The sequence below is a fragment of the Rissa tridactyla genome, chromosome 6 (assembly GCF_028500815.1).
Source record: "Rissa tridactyla isolate bRisTri1 chromosome 6, bRisTri1.patW.cur.20221130, whole genome shotgun sequence".
NCBI classification, from domain to species: domain Eukaryota; kingdom Metazoa; phylum Chordata; class Aves; order Charadriiformes; family Laridae; genus Rissa; species Rissa tridactyla.
Genome location: NC_071471.1, coordinates 57,666,345 through 57,682,443, shown reverse-complemented (window position 1 = coordinate 57,682,443; position 16,099 = coordinate 57,666,345). Strand labels below are relative to the sequence as shown.

The window sequence follows — 16,099 nt, the reverse complement described above, 5'->3', positions numbered from 1 at the left end:
TATGATCAGAGAGAATACCTGGTTACCTAAGGAGCTGCTACCAGGTTATTATCCTGTGTGTCTGTGTGCAGAAACGCATGGGTACATTGATGGTCATGAAAGAGAAAAAAAGGCAAAGGTAGCAGCTCTGGCTGCCTACTCATAGTGAGAGGAATCGGGATTGGGTTTTGTGGGACCAAACCCAGTGAATTCTCATTTGAATAATCTGCAAATGTGGTAATTCTCAATTCCTTATGGGCTTTATCCTTCACAGGAAGATTTAAGATAGTATAGTTTGCAAGGTGGTTGGGTTGTTTGTTTGTTTGTTTTTGTTGTTGTTTTTTTTTTTTGTGAAGCTTTTCCTTCTAAAACGTTATGGTGCAGAGAAGACCTATCAATTCAGCCAAATTGAACTTCAAGTGTACTTGACTTATGTCTTTTTAATTAGGGTTCTTAATTTTTCAGTGTGGCTTGTTAGATAAACTGACAGAGCTATCATTCCAGAAGAGATCTGTGGCTTCACATAGAATGTTTGTATCAAATGAGATACTTTCTACTGTCATTTGCTCATAGTTGGAGCTCAAGCCTAGTTTAAGATTTTTTAAAGAAAAGATGCAGATAGATAAGGTCAGAAGAAAGCACCAGTAATAAGAGGGGAAATTGGAAACAGAATCCTTAAAGAGGATTCGGTTGGGTATATTCATTTGGAAAAGAAAACACTATTGTCTAAAGCTACATAAAGCAATTCATATGTATTAAAAAAAAAGGGGGGGGGGTAGGACACGACTAATCTCATTAGTTGGTGAGAGCAGAACAAGAAGGATAATACTCCTAAGCACATTAACTATTTTATAGATATATTTAAGCTACGAAAATAGCAAGAGAGAAAATGACTTCTGGGAGCATATTCTGGAGTGTCATGCTGTTGACGGCAGAAGGTTGAGTCTCATCTTCGAAGTACTTGGGCTTCAGTGTAAGGACGTCTAATGATTCCTTCAGTTGTGAAGAAGTGTGGTAGGGTACATCATGTGAAGGAGTCATTTTAAAATTTAAAGTTATTCTGATATGATTTGGATATTTTTAAAAGCTTGTAAGTAATTGCTTTACACAAACATCTGAAAGCTAATATCATGCCATTACTTGATTACGATTAGTCATAATAACAGCCTCTGAATCTTGTGTCCTTTGACTATGGAGGAACGTAAACAATAAGAAGTAAACTGCAGTAAGTGTCTGAATACTCCCAAAGAGAAGCTACCACTATAATTTAAAGCATTAACTTGTAGAATAATTGAAGATGGCAAAGGAAATATCTGAAAATGAGTTGAAGTTGCGGAACTCTTATGATTTTTGATGGCTTCAGAAAGTGTTTAAACTGTGTACAGAGATCCTAAGTGCGCTGGAAGATGCTCTAAAACATTTTTAATGGATTTCATCACTTTAAAAAAAACCTAAAGCATTTAGACTGTCAATTTTGTATTGGGTGGTTTTAAAATAATTCGATATGGAGGCTAAAACCTGAAGAAGCTGTTTGTGATAATCGCCAACTGTGTTTAGTAGTAATGTGGGGTTACAGTTTTGCTTGTGCACAAATGTGAATATAAGCATATTGTATTTTCTCTGATTTTTTTTTTTTTTTCCCTCTCCCCCTACTATAGATAATAAATGATATTCAATAGCTATGGATCAGTCAAGTTAAATTTGTTTTGTATTTGGTAAATCTGACATCAGTCACCTTAATAAGGAAATAATACTGTTTGTTACTATAAAAGTATGTGTGTTCACTAAGTGAGGGATATCTTGAAACTAATTAAACTACCTGAATTTTTAGTTGATGCTGAGCTGAGAACAGTTCTAGATGCTTTAAAGGGCGTGCTCAGAATTGAAAGTGATCTCAATAAATATGAGAAACAGGACAGACAGACTTGTTTTGTCAAATCACAAGTTACAGATGTCTGAAAAGTGATAGCATTGTAAAAGTAGTGAACAGTTTTTGGGGCTATATCGAGAGAGGCATTTGTCATAATACCTGGGGAGGAAATTTCTTCTCTTACCTAAATGCTGGTGAAGCCTCAGCTGGGTGTAGCATTTTGAGAGATGTAAACAAACTGAATAGCATTGAAATGAAAGCATCAAGAATGACTTGGTCTTGAAGGCAGAAGGAGGAGAAGGCATGAAGGCAATCTCTGCTGCCCTTAAGGCTTGTCTATAGAAAATAGTAGATTGTTCTTCTTTGCTCTGGCTAAGAGTTAAAAAGACTGTACAGTCTTAAAAAAAATGAAGTCTTGGAGAAGGCAACCTAGGGATGCTGAAACATTCTTTTCTTACTCACTGTTCCTGATCTTGCCTTGGGGTGGAATGGGAGGCTGGATTGTATCCCTGGGGTCCGTGGGTTGGCCGATAAACCACTGGTGGTCTGTGAGAAGCTTCCCTTCATTTTCTCTACGAAGGAAAATAGGAATTATCTCATACTAGTCTATCTTGTAGGTGCTTCCCGCTCCATCTGTGTGCGGCTTGTGGCTTAAACATGAAGCTGCTGTTGCCATATCTATACAAAACCAGCCTGCATCACACCTTTCTCTTCCTGACAGCAGTTTAGCATTTAGAATTGTTGTATCAATGTTACCTACAAGGAGGGTCTCAGTGAGGATCCAGCGCTAGTGCTCACAAGGCCGGGCTGTCCAGGATTAGGTGGTCTCTCATTGACCTTGCGTTTTGAAAACCTGAGCCCTGTATTTCTAAGGCTCTTTAACTTAAGATATGCAGCATAACTATATCATTAACATACAAAAAGAGCTCCCTTTGGGAGCATGTGCAAAAACCACTCCAGGTGTCTTTTCCTGAAGCATTATTGTTCAATATAGTGGTACGGCATGTTCTCTGATGGGTTTCCAGGGATGCTCTGGGGCATGGTTCCCACCTGAAGAGAAGCACAAAAAGAATAGAATGAGTGCCCTGTTATAAATAATATTTAAAAGTAACTGGTCAGGTTTTTTTCCAGGGTATTTGTAACCAGCGACAACGCTATCTAAATGTTAATAGGCCTTCCTTCTTACTACCTGCATGTTTTGAAAACTTTGGTGTGATTTGGAACTGCAGAGTGAGAGGATAAGCCTGATGACAGTGGAGCCAAATAATGGTTATTGGGAAGAAATGGTGGAAAATTTAAAAAAAAACCCAAACAAACAAAACCCCAAGCCAAACAAACATGCATGACCCCAAAAAAACAACTTCCCCCACCACTTCTTGAAGTTGACTTTGAAAAGCAATCACAATGAAATATTTGGTGTGGAAACTTGAAGTTTCCTTCTAGAGGTGAACCGTCTGTGAAGATTGCTGGAATAATTGTGACACAATTAATAAAAAAATAATTAAAAAAAGGTAATACACGAAAATCTCTACAGTATATTTTGTCTCATGTAGTCAGTGCTGTACTGCAGATGCCAGAAAACAGCTGAAGATTTTTTTTTTCCTGTGCACAAGGTTAAGTCTGACTCTTTTATATAGTTGTATTTCTTTACATTTTGATGTCTTAGCATGGACATTGATAAAAATCATACATGTGAAGAGATGCACACTCCTTAGTTTGTGGGCTAAGAACTAGGCACTGCCATTGCCTTGCTATTCCACTCTTCTCCTGAATGCAGATTAAATGATCCTTTATTCAGCCATTCACCAGTGTAAGCCACTTACATTTTTTTTTTTTTTTTCTGGCTGATCCCTTTTTCTTCATTCCTTCTCTATGTAGAAAATGTACAGCTTTAGTTAGCCTAGGTAGATTAAATTGTACTCTTTATACATTAGCTTTATATGAGTAATGTAAAGTACACTTGTTTATGGTGAGGTACGCTGCCGCTGAACTCTGTTTCCACAGAGTTGCTAAGTTAGTACTTACTGTGTATTGTCTTAGTTGCAAGAATTACTAGGAAGATTTGAAATGCATTGTGTTGGTCAAGGGTTATTTTTATTTTAGGCTTCTTCCAGAGCTATAGCCTGTCAAAGTGCAGAGTATCAGGTTGAAGGGGCGACATTTCCTTCAATTCTGAATTCTCTGTTTGTCCTTTGAATTAAAAGAAAGTTTTTTGCAATGGCTTGTGGGACTTTAGCTAGAGGATGCTAATTAACTCTAATGGATCTTATCTAGCCAAATTTCTGTGCCGAGATTCCTTTTAAAGTAAACTTTCAGCAGTTTGTCTGTAAATGCTTAGATATTCCAATGATTGTTCTGACGCTTCTGAATGCCTACATTACTTCTGTTGTTAGTTAATTTGCACAAATGTCTGCTTTTTACACAAACTGATAAGCTGAGTTTACAATTATCTTGATAATGCCTAAAAGATAATGGAGCTTGACTCAGAATGGCTGTCAATAACTAGGACAGATCCTGCATTAAACTTTGTCAGATGCAGAAACACAGTTTCAAAAAGAGGATGCAAGTGTGTTCTATGAAGTCTCACCTGAAGAGTAACTCTTATAAAAATATTTGGCTTATTTTCCACAAATATTTTTATTGTGAAATCCTGTACAGATACTTCACATATTTTAAGTATTAGAAAAGTACAACTGCATTTTCAGTGTGTTCATAAAATACCAGTGAACCGCAGGAGCACTACTACTGGTTACCTGGCACAGAGGTGAACTCTTTTATTATATTTAACCTGTCAGTTCAAATTTGTGTTCTTTAAGACTATCTCAAAGGCGCTAATCTTTCCTAGGAGAGCCAGCAGTTTTGAGAGCAGGTTTGGAATCTCACTGGTATGGACAATAGCGTCAGTCACACTGTGAGGTCTTTACTTCTGCAGGCTCTTACCTTCGCAGCAAACGTGTTGTTTTACTCCCCTGTCACCTTTGTCATCACATGCTCCTTGTCTCTTTATTTAGCATAAAATACTACTTTGTCTCTATACCTAGTCTGAGATAATATTTCCCTTTACTTTTGATAGAGGACTTTTGGAAGCAGTTGGAATTACAGATCTGAGGCGAGAGCCCATGTTGTTCAGGCCAGAGTCCACAGCATTTCATGTTATTACCCTTTGCACGTAGTTCATGTGACTGCCGTGTTCGTTAATTTACTATGGGCTAGTTGTGTAACCTTGCTTCATTAAACCTCCTGAAGTTGAGATGGCACAAACTTAAGAATGGCTTCTTCTTTTCATTTATTGTGAATTATAAATGAATTGCCAGTTCTTTCCTTCCCTTCTAGTCCCATGAAGATATGAACCTGAAATCAACTCGTACAGTAGAGGCCAAAAAAACAGATGTAGCCTAGATATTATAACTGAAACTGTAAAGGTTAACAAAACAAAACACTCCCTAAACGCAAAGCGTGGTTGTGTATACATTCCTGCAGTAGGCAAATACAGGTAACTTTAATACAGCTTAAAATGGAAGTGGAGGGAGAGGGCCAGGAAAGAGATTGTTCTCCTAAGCAGGACCAAGGCATTAAACTGAAAGAAATGAGAGAAGGAGCATGTGCCTGGGGGGCGAATCTGAGTGTTTATATTTCGTATTTTTGTAACCACTGTCTTCTAGTTTTTTGAGTTGTATTTAAAATGAGTAATTTATCCTGGCATCTCTCACAATTTAATTATCCTAGTTAAAAACTTGTTTTGAAATATTGTTGAGATACCTCAGTTGCTTCCAATTGTAAGAGATAGGATGATTTTTAATCAATTGTAGGTGTTGTAAGCAGCTATTTAAGTTTATTATATTAAGTTTTCACTTAAAAGTAGCTACTACTGAACCGTTTCACAAAAGGACCTGTTTGTTGCTAATGCTTGGTCATTTATTGCTTGGTTTGCATGAACACTGTGTAAGGGTAAGGAGAACTTTCTCTGTTTTGCCTTTGAGTTATTTCTTGGAACTGAAAGTAAAAGCCAAAGAACAAGTGCTAGATACAAGATTTGCAGCCAAATGTTTTAAAATATCTAAATCTTCTTTTTTATAGTGGGCTTTTATTTCCCATAATGCTATCAAATCTTACAGGCTTCTGCTGCATTTACAACAAGAAAACAGGACAAAGTACAATGTTCTGGAGCTGTCAAAAAACAAGTTGTGATTTCAATAGATTCAGCTTTGTGTTGAGTACCTAACAAAGTTTTGAATTTAGTAAAATATTTAATGCCTAAGGAACTTTATTCATTTTGGAGTCAGGAAGATCTTACAAATATTGAATATCTTTGCAGGAACACTTAGTCAGTCTGGATGAGCCAGCCTCGGAAGCTGGACAAGAAGCTCTGCTTAGACAAGAGCAAGCAAAAATCATTCGTTTTGAAAGGCAAGCGGAAGAGTTCCTCAATGCAGTCTTTTACAGAAAAGGTTGGTTTTAATGAGGGGGGGAAATGGTATCTCTCACTGGTCTTTTTGCATGCAATACAAGTATCAAAGATCTGACGTTCAAGTTGTCATTGTATGTTCAGTATTTTTCAGTTGTCTTCTTTATATATATTTATCAAGAGTAAAAATTGACTCTCAAATAATGTAGCATTACAGCAGTGTGGGCTTGGGACAGAGGAAGAGAGTATAACATATTTAACCCTAAAACAAATCTCTCGGTGAGAACACTGGCGTTTTGCACTTTTGGAGAAGTGACTCAGTTCTTACCCAGCAGAACTGCTCCCCTGAAACCAATCTTTATGTGAGTGGGCTATTTGAAGAAGGGGCAAATGGTAGTAGGTGGGTGCTTTTTTTAATTTTTTTTTTTTTTTATTTTAATGGGATGTGTACTAATGCAGTTTTTCTTAAAGGTCAGCAGTCTTCTCCCTATGGTCTGTGGTGATTACCCACCCCCAGCAACCCACAGTATAAAGTGTTGTTGAAATAGTGCTAAGGGGGATATATGGAGAATTTGAAACGTGATCAGCAAAAGAATTGGAAAATCAGTACCGTAGAATATGCTGAGAACAATAGCAGTAGCTCAGTCTAGAAAATCCTCTAAATCTCTTCTGGAGAGTTATGTCAGTTAAACTGTGCTCTTAGGAAGGTACAAAATTCATTTCACTGTTTTCTACCAATCTGAGAAACGGGGAATCCAGAGGTTGCTTCCAAATGCATCCTGAATGAAAGTATATTGTACTTATCAGTCTAACCCATGTGTGAGAAAATCTGCCAAATCAGTAATTCCAACCTGTCTGCTGGGGACAATGAGAGGCTTCAGTTTAACAAATCAGAAATTGCTGTAGCCAGTCCTCAGCCCTTCCTCCCAGTGACCAAAATATTTAAAGGTGTTTTAAGTAGATAACAGTATCTTAGCCTTTCTTTTATGACTCAAATGAATAAATACAAACTAACATTATGATGTATTGCATAAAATACAGAAGCATGTAGGATGGTAGGAAGGACAGCTATTGCATTACTACTGATAGTTCAGATAATGCTTTTATTCCAAGTCTTCCTTTTCAGTTGTGGTTGGGGGTTTTTTTCTTCTTTTTAGGTTAATGTTTCCTTTAGCTTTTTAATTTATCCCATCTCTCTTTAAATCCAGAAGGGATTTAAGAAAACAAAAATACAGAAAACACACTTTTTCCATATTACTTTTCTGGTGAGAGAAAAAATTCACTACTATCATTTCCAAATTGTTTATTGAAGACTTCATCCCTTTAATATTGAGCATAAATGTATGACCTCTGTGTGTGTCTTATTAGAAATGTATACTTTCCTAATTGTTGGAAAACTATTGGCAGATATTGTAGTGTGTGAATGAGGGATTTAACACTCTGTCCATGGTCATATACACAGAATGAGTATAATGAAATCACTTCAGATGTCTAAGAATCTTTGAGTTTTTTTTAACATGCTCTTGCTTTCCTTCCTCTGGCAAAGCTGTGCTTGGTGCAAGAGTAATGAGGGAGGGGAAGAAGCCTGGCAGGAAGTCAGTTCTGAATCCTTAATGCATCGTTGTCAAGTTTAACTGTATTTAGATTGCTTGAAAGGTTATTCTAACTCATGCCTCTGCCATAAGATCCCCGGGCACTGTCATACCAAAGAGGACACAAAGAATGGCAGAACTCTGACGCTCCTACATCGTTTGGAGATGCTGGGCACTCCTGGCTTCATGCCAGCAATTAGTTCTTTTTTTTCTTTCCATCCTCACTGCCAGTAACATTTGAGACTGGTATTTTGTAGCCCAGGCAGATGAGAGAAAATGCAGATGTTCTGTGAACGGATGCCCGTTGTGTGTCAAGGATGTACACTCATGTACTTAACATACATAGGTAATTATCAGGATTGGAAAACTTTCTGAACAGGTTCATTGTCCATTAACCTTACGTACTTTCTTTCTGCTTTGTGCCTATGGCACTCTGACACAGTAATACTTCTTTCAAATATTCAAACTTTCCAGTGAAAGCAGAGTGGTAGTACATAGCTGTCCATTATCTTTACCTTGGGGCAGGATAGGACCTTCTTTTGATGGTTTAATGAAATCATACCCTTTTTGTGTGATACTGCCCTTCTAAGATTTCAGTACAGATAAAATACACAAAAGCTATTAAGGTTTTAAAGCTCAGAGGCACTGCTTTGGACTATTTGTAGCTAATAAATGTTTGCTGTATTTTTATTCTCTGAGAATTGCTAAGTTTTAGTTAATTTCAGCTTATTTTTTTCCAAAAAACTGGACACCTGGAGTCAAAATAAACATCTGGTTGATTTCAAGTGATGCTGTAGAGGCACCAGCAAATATTTTCCACTTGCTTTTGAACAGCTTTAATCCTTGGCATTCAGGCTTTATATTAAACAAGGAGCCTTTAATGTGCTAGGTTACTACCCTTCTGCTTGCAAATTGAGTTTTGTGTCCTGAATTAGTGAGTTTATCTTGAGCAGCACTAGAAAGCTCTCAGTAGTCACTCTGTGCTGATTCTTTGAAGTTGTAGATTACAAAGATGCATGGCTGTAGGCATAGGTAATATTTTCTCCCTGAATTTGGAAATATGTTCAGCCGTGAGCATTACTGAGTTGTACATATGCACATGGGTGCACAGTAAAGGCATAATTCTTCTTCAGAAAACAAAAGTATCATAGAGCTCTGAATGCCTGCCAGCCCTACTTGTATATGCTACAAGCATGTGTCGAATAGTTGGTATCAGTGTGATAATGCCATCAGTTTGTGCCCTTATGGGCTTTCCTACAACCTTTCATATGTCCCTCAGCAGGTTATAGTAGAGAGGTTAGAAAAAGAAAGAAAAAGAAATGTCACCATAGCGGGGGAAAAAAAGCTTCCACACTTCTCCAGGCTTGTGTCCTTGTGGACCATTTGAGAAGAAAGTGAGAATGTAAATGTATCTAAATTTAAGTTTGGCTCCTCTGTTGGTGGCTTTTTCAAACCCTAGTGTCTTATCCTTAGCAACGATCAAACATCCTGTAGATTTTACAAGAAAATTATTACCTATTTACATAGACGTCTTGAAAAGTGTACTGCTATTATACCCCTGAAAGAATATACATGGTGACGGTATAAGACCTTAGATTTAGAAGGCTGTGCTTAACAGGAAGGAGTTTGGACTTGATAATTATTTAAAGCTCAATATGGTTTTTCATCAAGAAACCCAGTAGCTGCTGACTGCTGCTCTCTGGTTTCTGGGCAACTCTGTGCTCAAACCTTCATGTCAGTCATCCTTTACAGATACGTAAAGCTGGTTTGTTGGATTGATGCATTTTTGTCAAAAATGGTGGCAAAAGGCAAATCTAATGCTGAAATGTCCCACAGAAGATTTTGCTAATGCTTCTAATAGTTCAATCTCAATAGATTACCTTTCAACCCGGGCAATTTTTTTTAAAGAGGAAGTAAACATTTTTCTATTGTTCCGTTTTGAGAGCTGCTTTTAAAGATTTGTTTGGTCTTCTACTGCACAATTTTCTCTGAATGTTTCTTCAGAAATAGAAAATCAAACCTTTTTGAGCCATTTCTGGAGCTGTGTGGTTGTAGTGTGTTGTTTTGTGTTGATTTTATTTTTTTGGCCAGAGAACACAATCGGTTTTTGAGGTGCAGTGGCAGGACTTTAGCTTCTGTGATTTAGGCGTTACAGATTTGCTTTCACATAATTAATTACTACTGGTCTAAAATAGTGATTTTTGACAATATGTTTTTGGGCTGCCCACATCCCAAAATATCTTTGCATTTATACACTGTTTCATTTAAATAAACTGGAATGTCTACCTATTCTGTTTCACATTTCTTACTAATAGATTTAGCAGCTGTTCTAGAAATAGAGTTTTCATGTGACGCATCTTGAGTTTTTGGATATGTGAAAGTTCTTTGGGTAATCCCCGGTGCTGCATTGATTATAATGATAGAAATGTCAAAAGGAATAGATAGAATGGGATGGAAGACACTTGAACGTTTGATCTTCACGTGAATTATTTTGAAGAATCAGAACAATAGGGCTTTATTTCTCAGTAAACTTGTAGGGGACTGCTGCAACTTTATTCTCCTTTCTTCCCTTCTGTAGCTGCAGGTAAGTTACTCAATTCTTCCACTGAATAACCTGTTCAGTTATTTAGGAATGAACTCCATTACTTGGTTCTTTCCTTCATGGGTCTAGCTCTCCTTTCTGTTTCCACACCTCTTAAAGGTCTGGTCGAATATACCTATATTTGAAAACAAAATATGAGATTGCATATTTTTCTTAGGGAACTTATTTTGGTAAGGTTATGCCAGAATTAGCAATGGTTCTTGCTCAGGTATTCTAAGACTAAAGTATATTTTCTGCAGAAACTATTTTATCTCTGGCTTTCATTTTTTTCCCTAGACTTTTTTTTTTTGTAAATAAACAATGACTTAATATAAAAGCTGTTTTCCTTAAAGTAAAAAAAATTTCTAATATTTACAGACAGTCCTAGGGTCTCTGACCCCAATATTCCCCTAGTGGCCCGTGAGATCATGCAGCGAATGATCCGACAGTTTGCTGCTGAATATACCTCAAAAAATAGCTCTACTCAGGACTCCAGCCAGCCCAATAGCACAAAGAACCAAAGCCTGCTGAAAGCATCTCTGGTCGCCTCCTCTCCCACGGCTGCAACTGCTCAGAACCCTGTGCTCAGCAAACTTCTCATGGCTGACCAAGACTCACCTCTGGACCTTACTGTCAGAAAGTCTCAGTCAGAACCTAGTGAACAAGGTAGGACTCTTCTCAGTGTCTTGCATCCTACAGCAATCCATTAATGGCATTCTTGTTGCAAAATCAGACAACTAGAAGTTTGCACTTTTACGTAAAATGTAAAGTGGAAGAGCGGTAAATGTTTTTTCAATAAAATAATGACTAGCTAGATGTGTCTGGGAGAGAAGAGACTTTTTGAAAGAATGTAGGCCCATAGACATGAGTGATTTTTCTGAAGAAGGGCAAAGGGGACGGACGTGCTCCAGACTCTGGGGACAAGTGTGCTGTTCCTGCTGCGAGCTGCAAGAAACAGTCTGCCAAAATAGACTGTACGCTTGCTGATAAGGCAAGTTCACATGGTCATGAAAACCATAACGTTGTCTCCTTTCTGAAGATCAGTACACAGTCTGACTGAAGGACCGATTTATTTTCTTTCTGGTCATAGCGAGAAAACAGTATCTTTTAAAAGTCTGTGAGAAATTGCTTTGTGAAGGCTATAAAAATGATACCAATGAACTGTACAAAACTTCCAGTTTTATGTGTTTGGAAGAAATGTCTCTCTACTAACTTAAAAATAGACTTGTTCTGCAGAGCACAGATTGAATAACTTGTAACACTGTTGCAGAGCTTGTTTTAATTTGAAAACCTTGCTTTCTATCAAAAATGTTTTTTAACAAGCAAATTCTGTGAGAGATTATAGTATGTGAATGATTGGGGTTTTTTTCTGAAACTGTTGAATAGAGGTTATCGTAAGTGTATCCTACTGATAGGATTAAAATTAGCCCCTTTACCCTTCTTTAGAAACGTGTTAGTGTCTGAAATCATTCTATCAAATACAAAGTAGGCTGTCCATCCTCAAGTGGAAAAGGTGCCTTTAAAAAAATATAAAAAAAGCCTTTTGCTCTCTAGTACAGAATTGTAGGTATCCCTTTATTCTTTGAACTTACATTTCCGAAGCTTTTTGTAAAAAGGTTAATTTTATGTGGCCCAACGATAGGCAGCTTTGGCATCTGGACACTTACTGCACTTAGAGCACTTATTGAAAGTTGTCACCACACTTCAGTGACAAAACTGCAGTGCAAGGTTGTAGGGTTTCTTTCTTGAACTGAGGACTTGTACATTCAGCTGACAGGCATTTGTTTCTAGCTAATTTTATTATAGCTGTATTTCACAGGTGTCTTTTGCGTATGTGTTTAGAAATGTTAGACTGTTCTCATTGTGAAGCTTTTCGCTGAAAGAGGGAGAGAATCAGTTTTGCTTCTGCTTTTTCTTTAATTAGAGGATTGTATGGTGAAGAAGAAAGCATGTACAGCAACCATTCTTTAGTTACCATGTGACAAAAAAGCTGTAAGATAATTTATAATGTTCATAATACTTGTTATGGAATTAGAACATGTGCATATTAACTTATACAGTAATCTGTTTGCTGATGTAATTATTTTTTTCCAATTTATATTTAATGTAATTGGTAAGAGGTTTTGCCAAACTTGTTAATGAGAGATTTAAGAGGCTGCCATGAAAGACTGCTAGTGCTGTTTTGTGTTATATTTCTCTTCTAGTGGGTCGAGGGGAACCCAGCTAGTTTGTAAACTTCTCCATGGGGTATGAGGCTAGAGCCCTACTTGCCCTCAGAGACTTCTAGGTCATAATGACCCTTCTGACGGAGGAAGCGTGGATGCAAATGCTTCTGGCAGCAGCCTGTGCTGAGTTCAGAGCAGCCTCTTGAAAAGGAGCTGCTACTTGATCCAGCCTCCGTATCTTGTGGCTGTCTAAGTGTTTTTCAAAAGGAAAATTGAATTGTCTGCTTGCTTAAGTTTGGGTTATGGTGTGTTCCCAAATGCAGTGGGTGGAACAGCTTTCCATAAGTTAATTCTAGTTTACTGTTTATCATGTTTTTTTCTCCATATGTCAAAAGAGAACTTTAAGCAATCTGAAAGCCATCTTACATTGTTCTTGTGCTGGGTGGTATTTACTTGATTAGATGGAATGAGTGAGGAGCTCTGAAATGTCTCTAGTTTACCTTGCCAACAAGTTTCATTTATCTTTGCCTCATAAATTCCTTGTTTCAAAGTTTCCAGGAATTTCAGATGGCTGTGCTGCTTCTATGACCATGTTGCCCTTATTAAAATGACCAGAATTTCAAGTTGTTTCAGTGCAGTAGGAGCTGGTCATTTCTTTACATGATTTCTAGCAAAAAGCTCTTCCTTTTCTGTTGCCTAGAAATGCAGAGTTTACGTAAGGGCTTACAGAGGAGCATGGGTGAGCGTGAGGAAGTGCCATTAGTGAGAATGGAAGAAGCAGTCTAGCAGGAAAAACAATTTGCTGTATGGAAGAAGAGAGGGACTAAAATGGCACAATAGAGAGGGGAAAGGCAGCAGCTTTGCCAGTAGGGACCCATTGCAGAGATGGAAAAAAAAGATGAAGCTAGCGGCCAGGTGAGGAGTCATCCCAAATCTATGTGTGTATGTTCATTTGAAAGTGAGTTTCCACTATGAAATTCTCAATTGTCCTGCAAAGATTTGGATTAAAAAAGTAATCCAAATACTGGCTTAAAGCCTCCCTTTAAGGGGGGGGAAGTATCTCAGGAATTTGAAGATTGTCTCATTTTTGAACTGCTGAGGGTTAGTTATGCAATGGGCTGTGTTGTATCCTGAACTGTCATTTGTAGGTCATCTTTTATTCTCTGGCTCTTGTAACTGATGCACTTTTAGTTTGCCAAATTTTGTGGTGACTGAGAACTACATTGAAGCCACTTGTAAGCCAAATTGCAAACAAATCCAAGCCTTAGTTTGTTTAAAAATAAAATAAAATAGAAAATGCTGTGTGCTAAATATGACTTTAGCCCAAAAGACTTGTTTTGTCAAGGGACAACATGGCTGATTGTGTTTCTTCAAACACTGAAGTCATTCTTTTGTCTCTACAGACGGTGTGCTTGATTTATCCACTAAGAAGAGTCCTTGTGCCGGCAGCACCTCTCTGAGTCATTCTCCAGGGTGCTCTAGTACTCCGGGAAATGGGTAAGAGAAAGCAACTTACTATGACCTTCTAAAACTGTTTTGTACTAAAAAAATGTGTGCTTACCTCCTGTTAATTTTAACTTACTTTTGGTGTTAACCCTTTGGAGTAAAGTGTTTTTCAACTTGTACCTTTGGCAAATACCTTCACCCCACCTGCCAAATAAGAATTGTTGCAACTGAGACAGGTTTAACTTGCAGTTAAGAACTCTAATATCTGTTATTTTGGCCAATTTAATATATAGCCAAAGATCTTTCCATTATTGCTTCTTGGGTTTAGTGATAAGTGATGTCCATGGAGATGCAAGTTCAGGTAAATGTATGAAGAGTCTTAGAGGCTTTGCAATATAATTTAGACTTCATTTCACTTAGGGGAAAGTTAGCTAACAGGAAGGTTTATTTTAGGGGTAGCAATGACTTGGGTGATGAACCAAACTGAATTAGATTTGAATCACTGCATGCTCTTTGTTAATATTTCCTACCATAAACCACAACAAGAAAAACATCTGGAGGAGGGAGTCTGGTAGTTCAGAAAACTTTAAATATGGCTTTTTGGATTTGTGATTGTACTGTAGCACCGAACAAGATGTTGTTTCTTTTTTTAAAAAAAAATGTAAAGTATGTGGTGTACTACTCTTGCCTCAAGGTGTGAAAGAATGTTATATCAAAAAACTGCTTTTAGGTTTCATATTTCTAATGGTCACTGTTTGCATACATTTAGAAATCCTTTATTCTTAGTTAGGATTGAGTTAATTGTACTGGAGAGCCTGAGTGGGAGTAAGAGGGATTTTGGGTGTTGATGGGAGAATTTATCTTGAAGCTACTGAGTGCAAGTAATTTTTTCAGTGAAGTACAGAAACAGTATATGGTTTAATCTGCTATTGAATTGCTGGATTTAGCTTTACAACAGCCTTTGAAAAACTGGAAATTTTAAACTAACAACCCACCACCACCACCACCAATCCACGTACTGCTAAGAACTGTTTTAACTTTTGCATTTCTCTTTGGAAAAATATTGCTCTCTCAGATTTCTCCCTTCAAGATTACTTTCTCCATTTAGTATTTCTATTCTTGTTTAAAAGTTAGTCTAAACACTTTTTCACAATTCTTTAGCATAAACCTCCCCACCAGCTCTTCTCTTTCAATTCTGGACAGGTTATTTCCATCTTTATTTTCCTAGGAAGGCAGCCGAAGCCACCAGGGCTGTGTATTGTTTGTTGCCTTGTTTATGTATCAAGTGAGGGACGAAGTCCAACACACAGGGATGACAGGGCCAGCATCTGGCACTGTCTTGATGGTCAAGAGAGGATGTGGCATACTGGCACCTGTGGTTACTTGCACAGGTGCGTGGTATGTGAGGGTGACTGCAGTCTGTTTAGCATCAATGAAATCAGGTGTGACCCTGTGTCCTAGTTAGCTGCCAATATGACCATCATTTAGGCGCAGAATCACTGGTGCGCATTCTGACGCTGATACATGCTGTAGAAGGGGCAGAGAATGCACATTGCTCGAGAGAGTTCTCTGGAATAGCAAACTTCCATTCATTTCTCTGGATTTTGTTCTGAAACCTTGTTGACTCTTGTTACCCGCTTCAACTCTGACCTATTGCATCCTGGAGAGAAGCTAGCAGCATACGTATCGAGCACTGTATGTTACGTGCCAGGTCCTTTCAGTGGTTGTCTTTTCTCAAAAAATTTAGGGTTTTTTTTTTTAATCCCAATGTGATGCTAAAAAGAATCATGTAGCTTTTCAGCAGTACGTATCCTATCCTTAAATAACGCTGACTTAGCTGGAGGGCTTCACACCAGTATAGTGTCCCAGAGCATTAAAATAGAATTGCTTACTAGTCTCTTCATTAATCTGTATGTTGAAAGTGGAAAAGTTTGGGGGTGGATTTTGAAACTAGTGTGACTTAGTAACTACAGGGGGCTAAGCAAGGAAAATATTAAAATACATGTGTTTATCTGCAGTAGTAGTACTTTCTGTCATAGAAAGAATACTTGTGACAAAAGG

At 37.7% G+C, this 16,099-nt stretch overlaps 1 protein-coding gene across 20 annotated transcripts in view; it reads left to right on the top strand.

Moving 5' to 3' along the window:
- LCOR (ligand dependent nuclear receptor corepressor) overlaps positions 1–16,099 on the top strand; it is an 82,586-nt gene that overhangs the window by 36,864 nt on the left and 29,623 nt on the right. For 16 of the 20 annotated variants that reach the window (XM_054204894.1, XM_054204893.1, XM_054204891.1 and 13 more), the window contains 3 exons: positions 6,165–6,297; positions 10,806–11,093; positions 13,996–14,089. In XM_054204894.1, the coding sequence (XP_054060869.1) occupies positions 10,856–11,093; positions 13,996–14,089 (332 nt within the window). In that variant the 5' untranslated portion in view covers positions 6,165–6,297; positions 10,806–10,855. The remainder of the gene's footprint in view (positions 1–6,164; positions 6,298–10,805; positions 11,094–13,995; positions 14,090–16,099) is intronic. The other 4 variants (XM_054204904.1, XM_054204902.1, XM_054204901.1 and 1 more) reach the window with 2 other exon arrangements.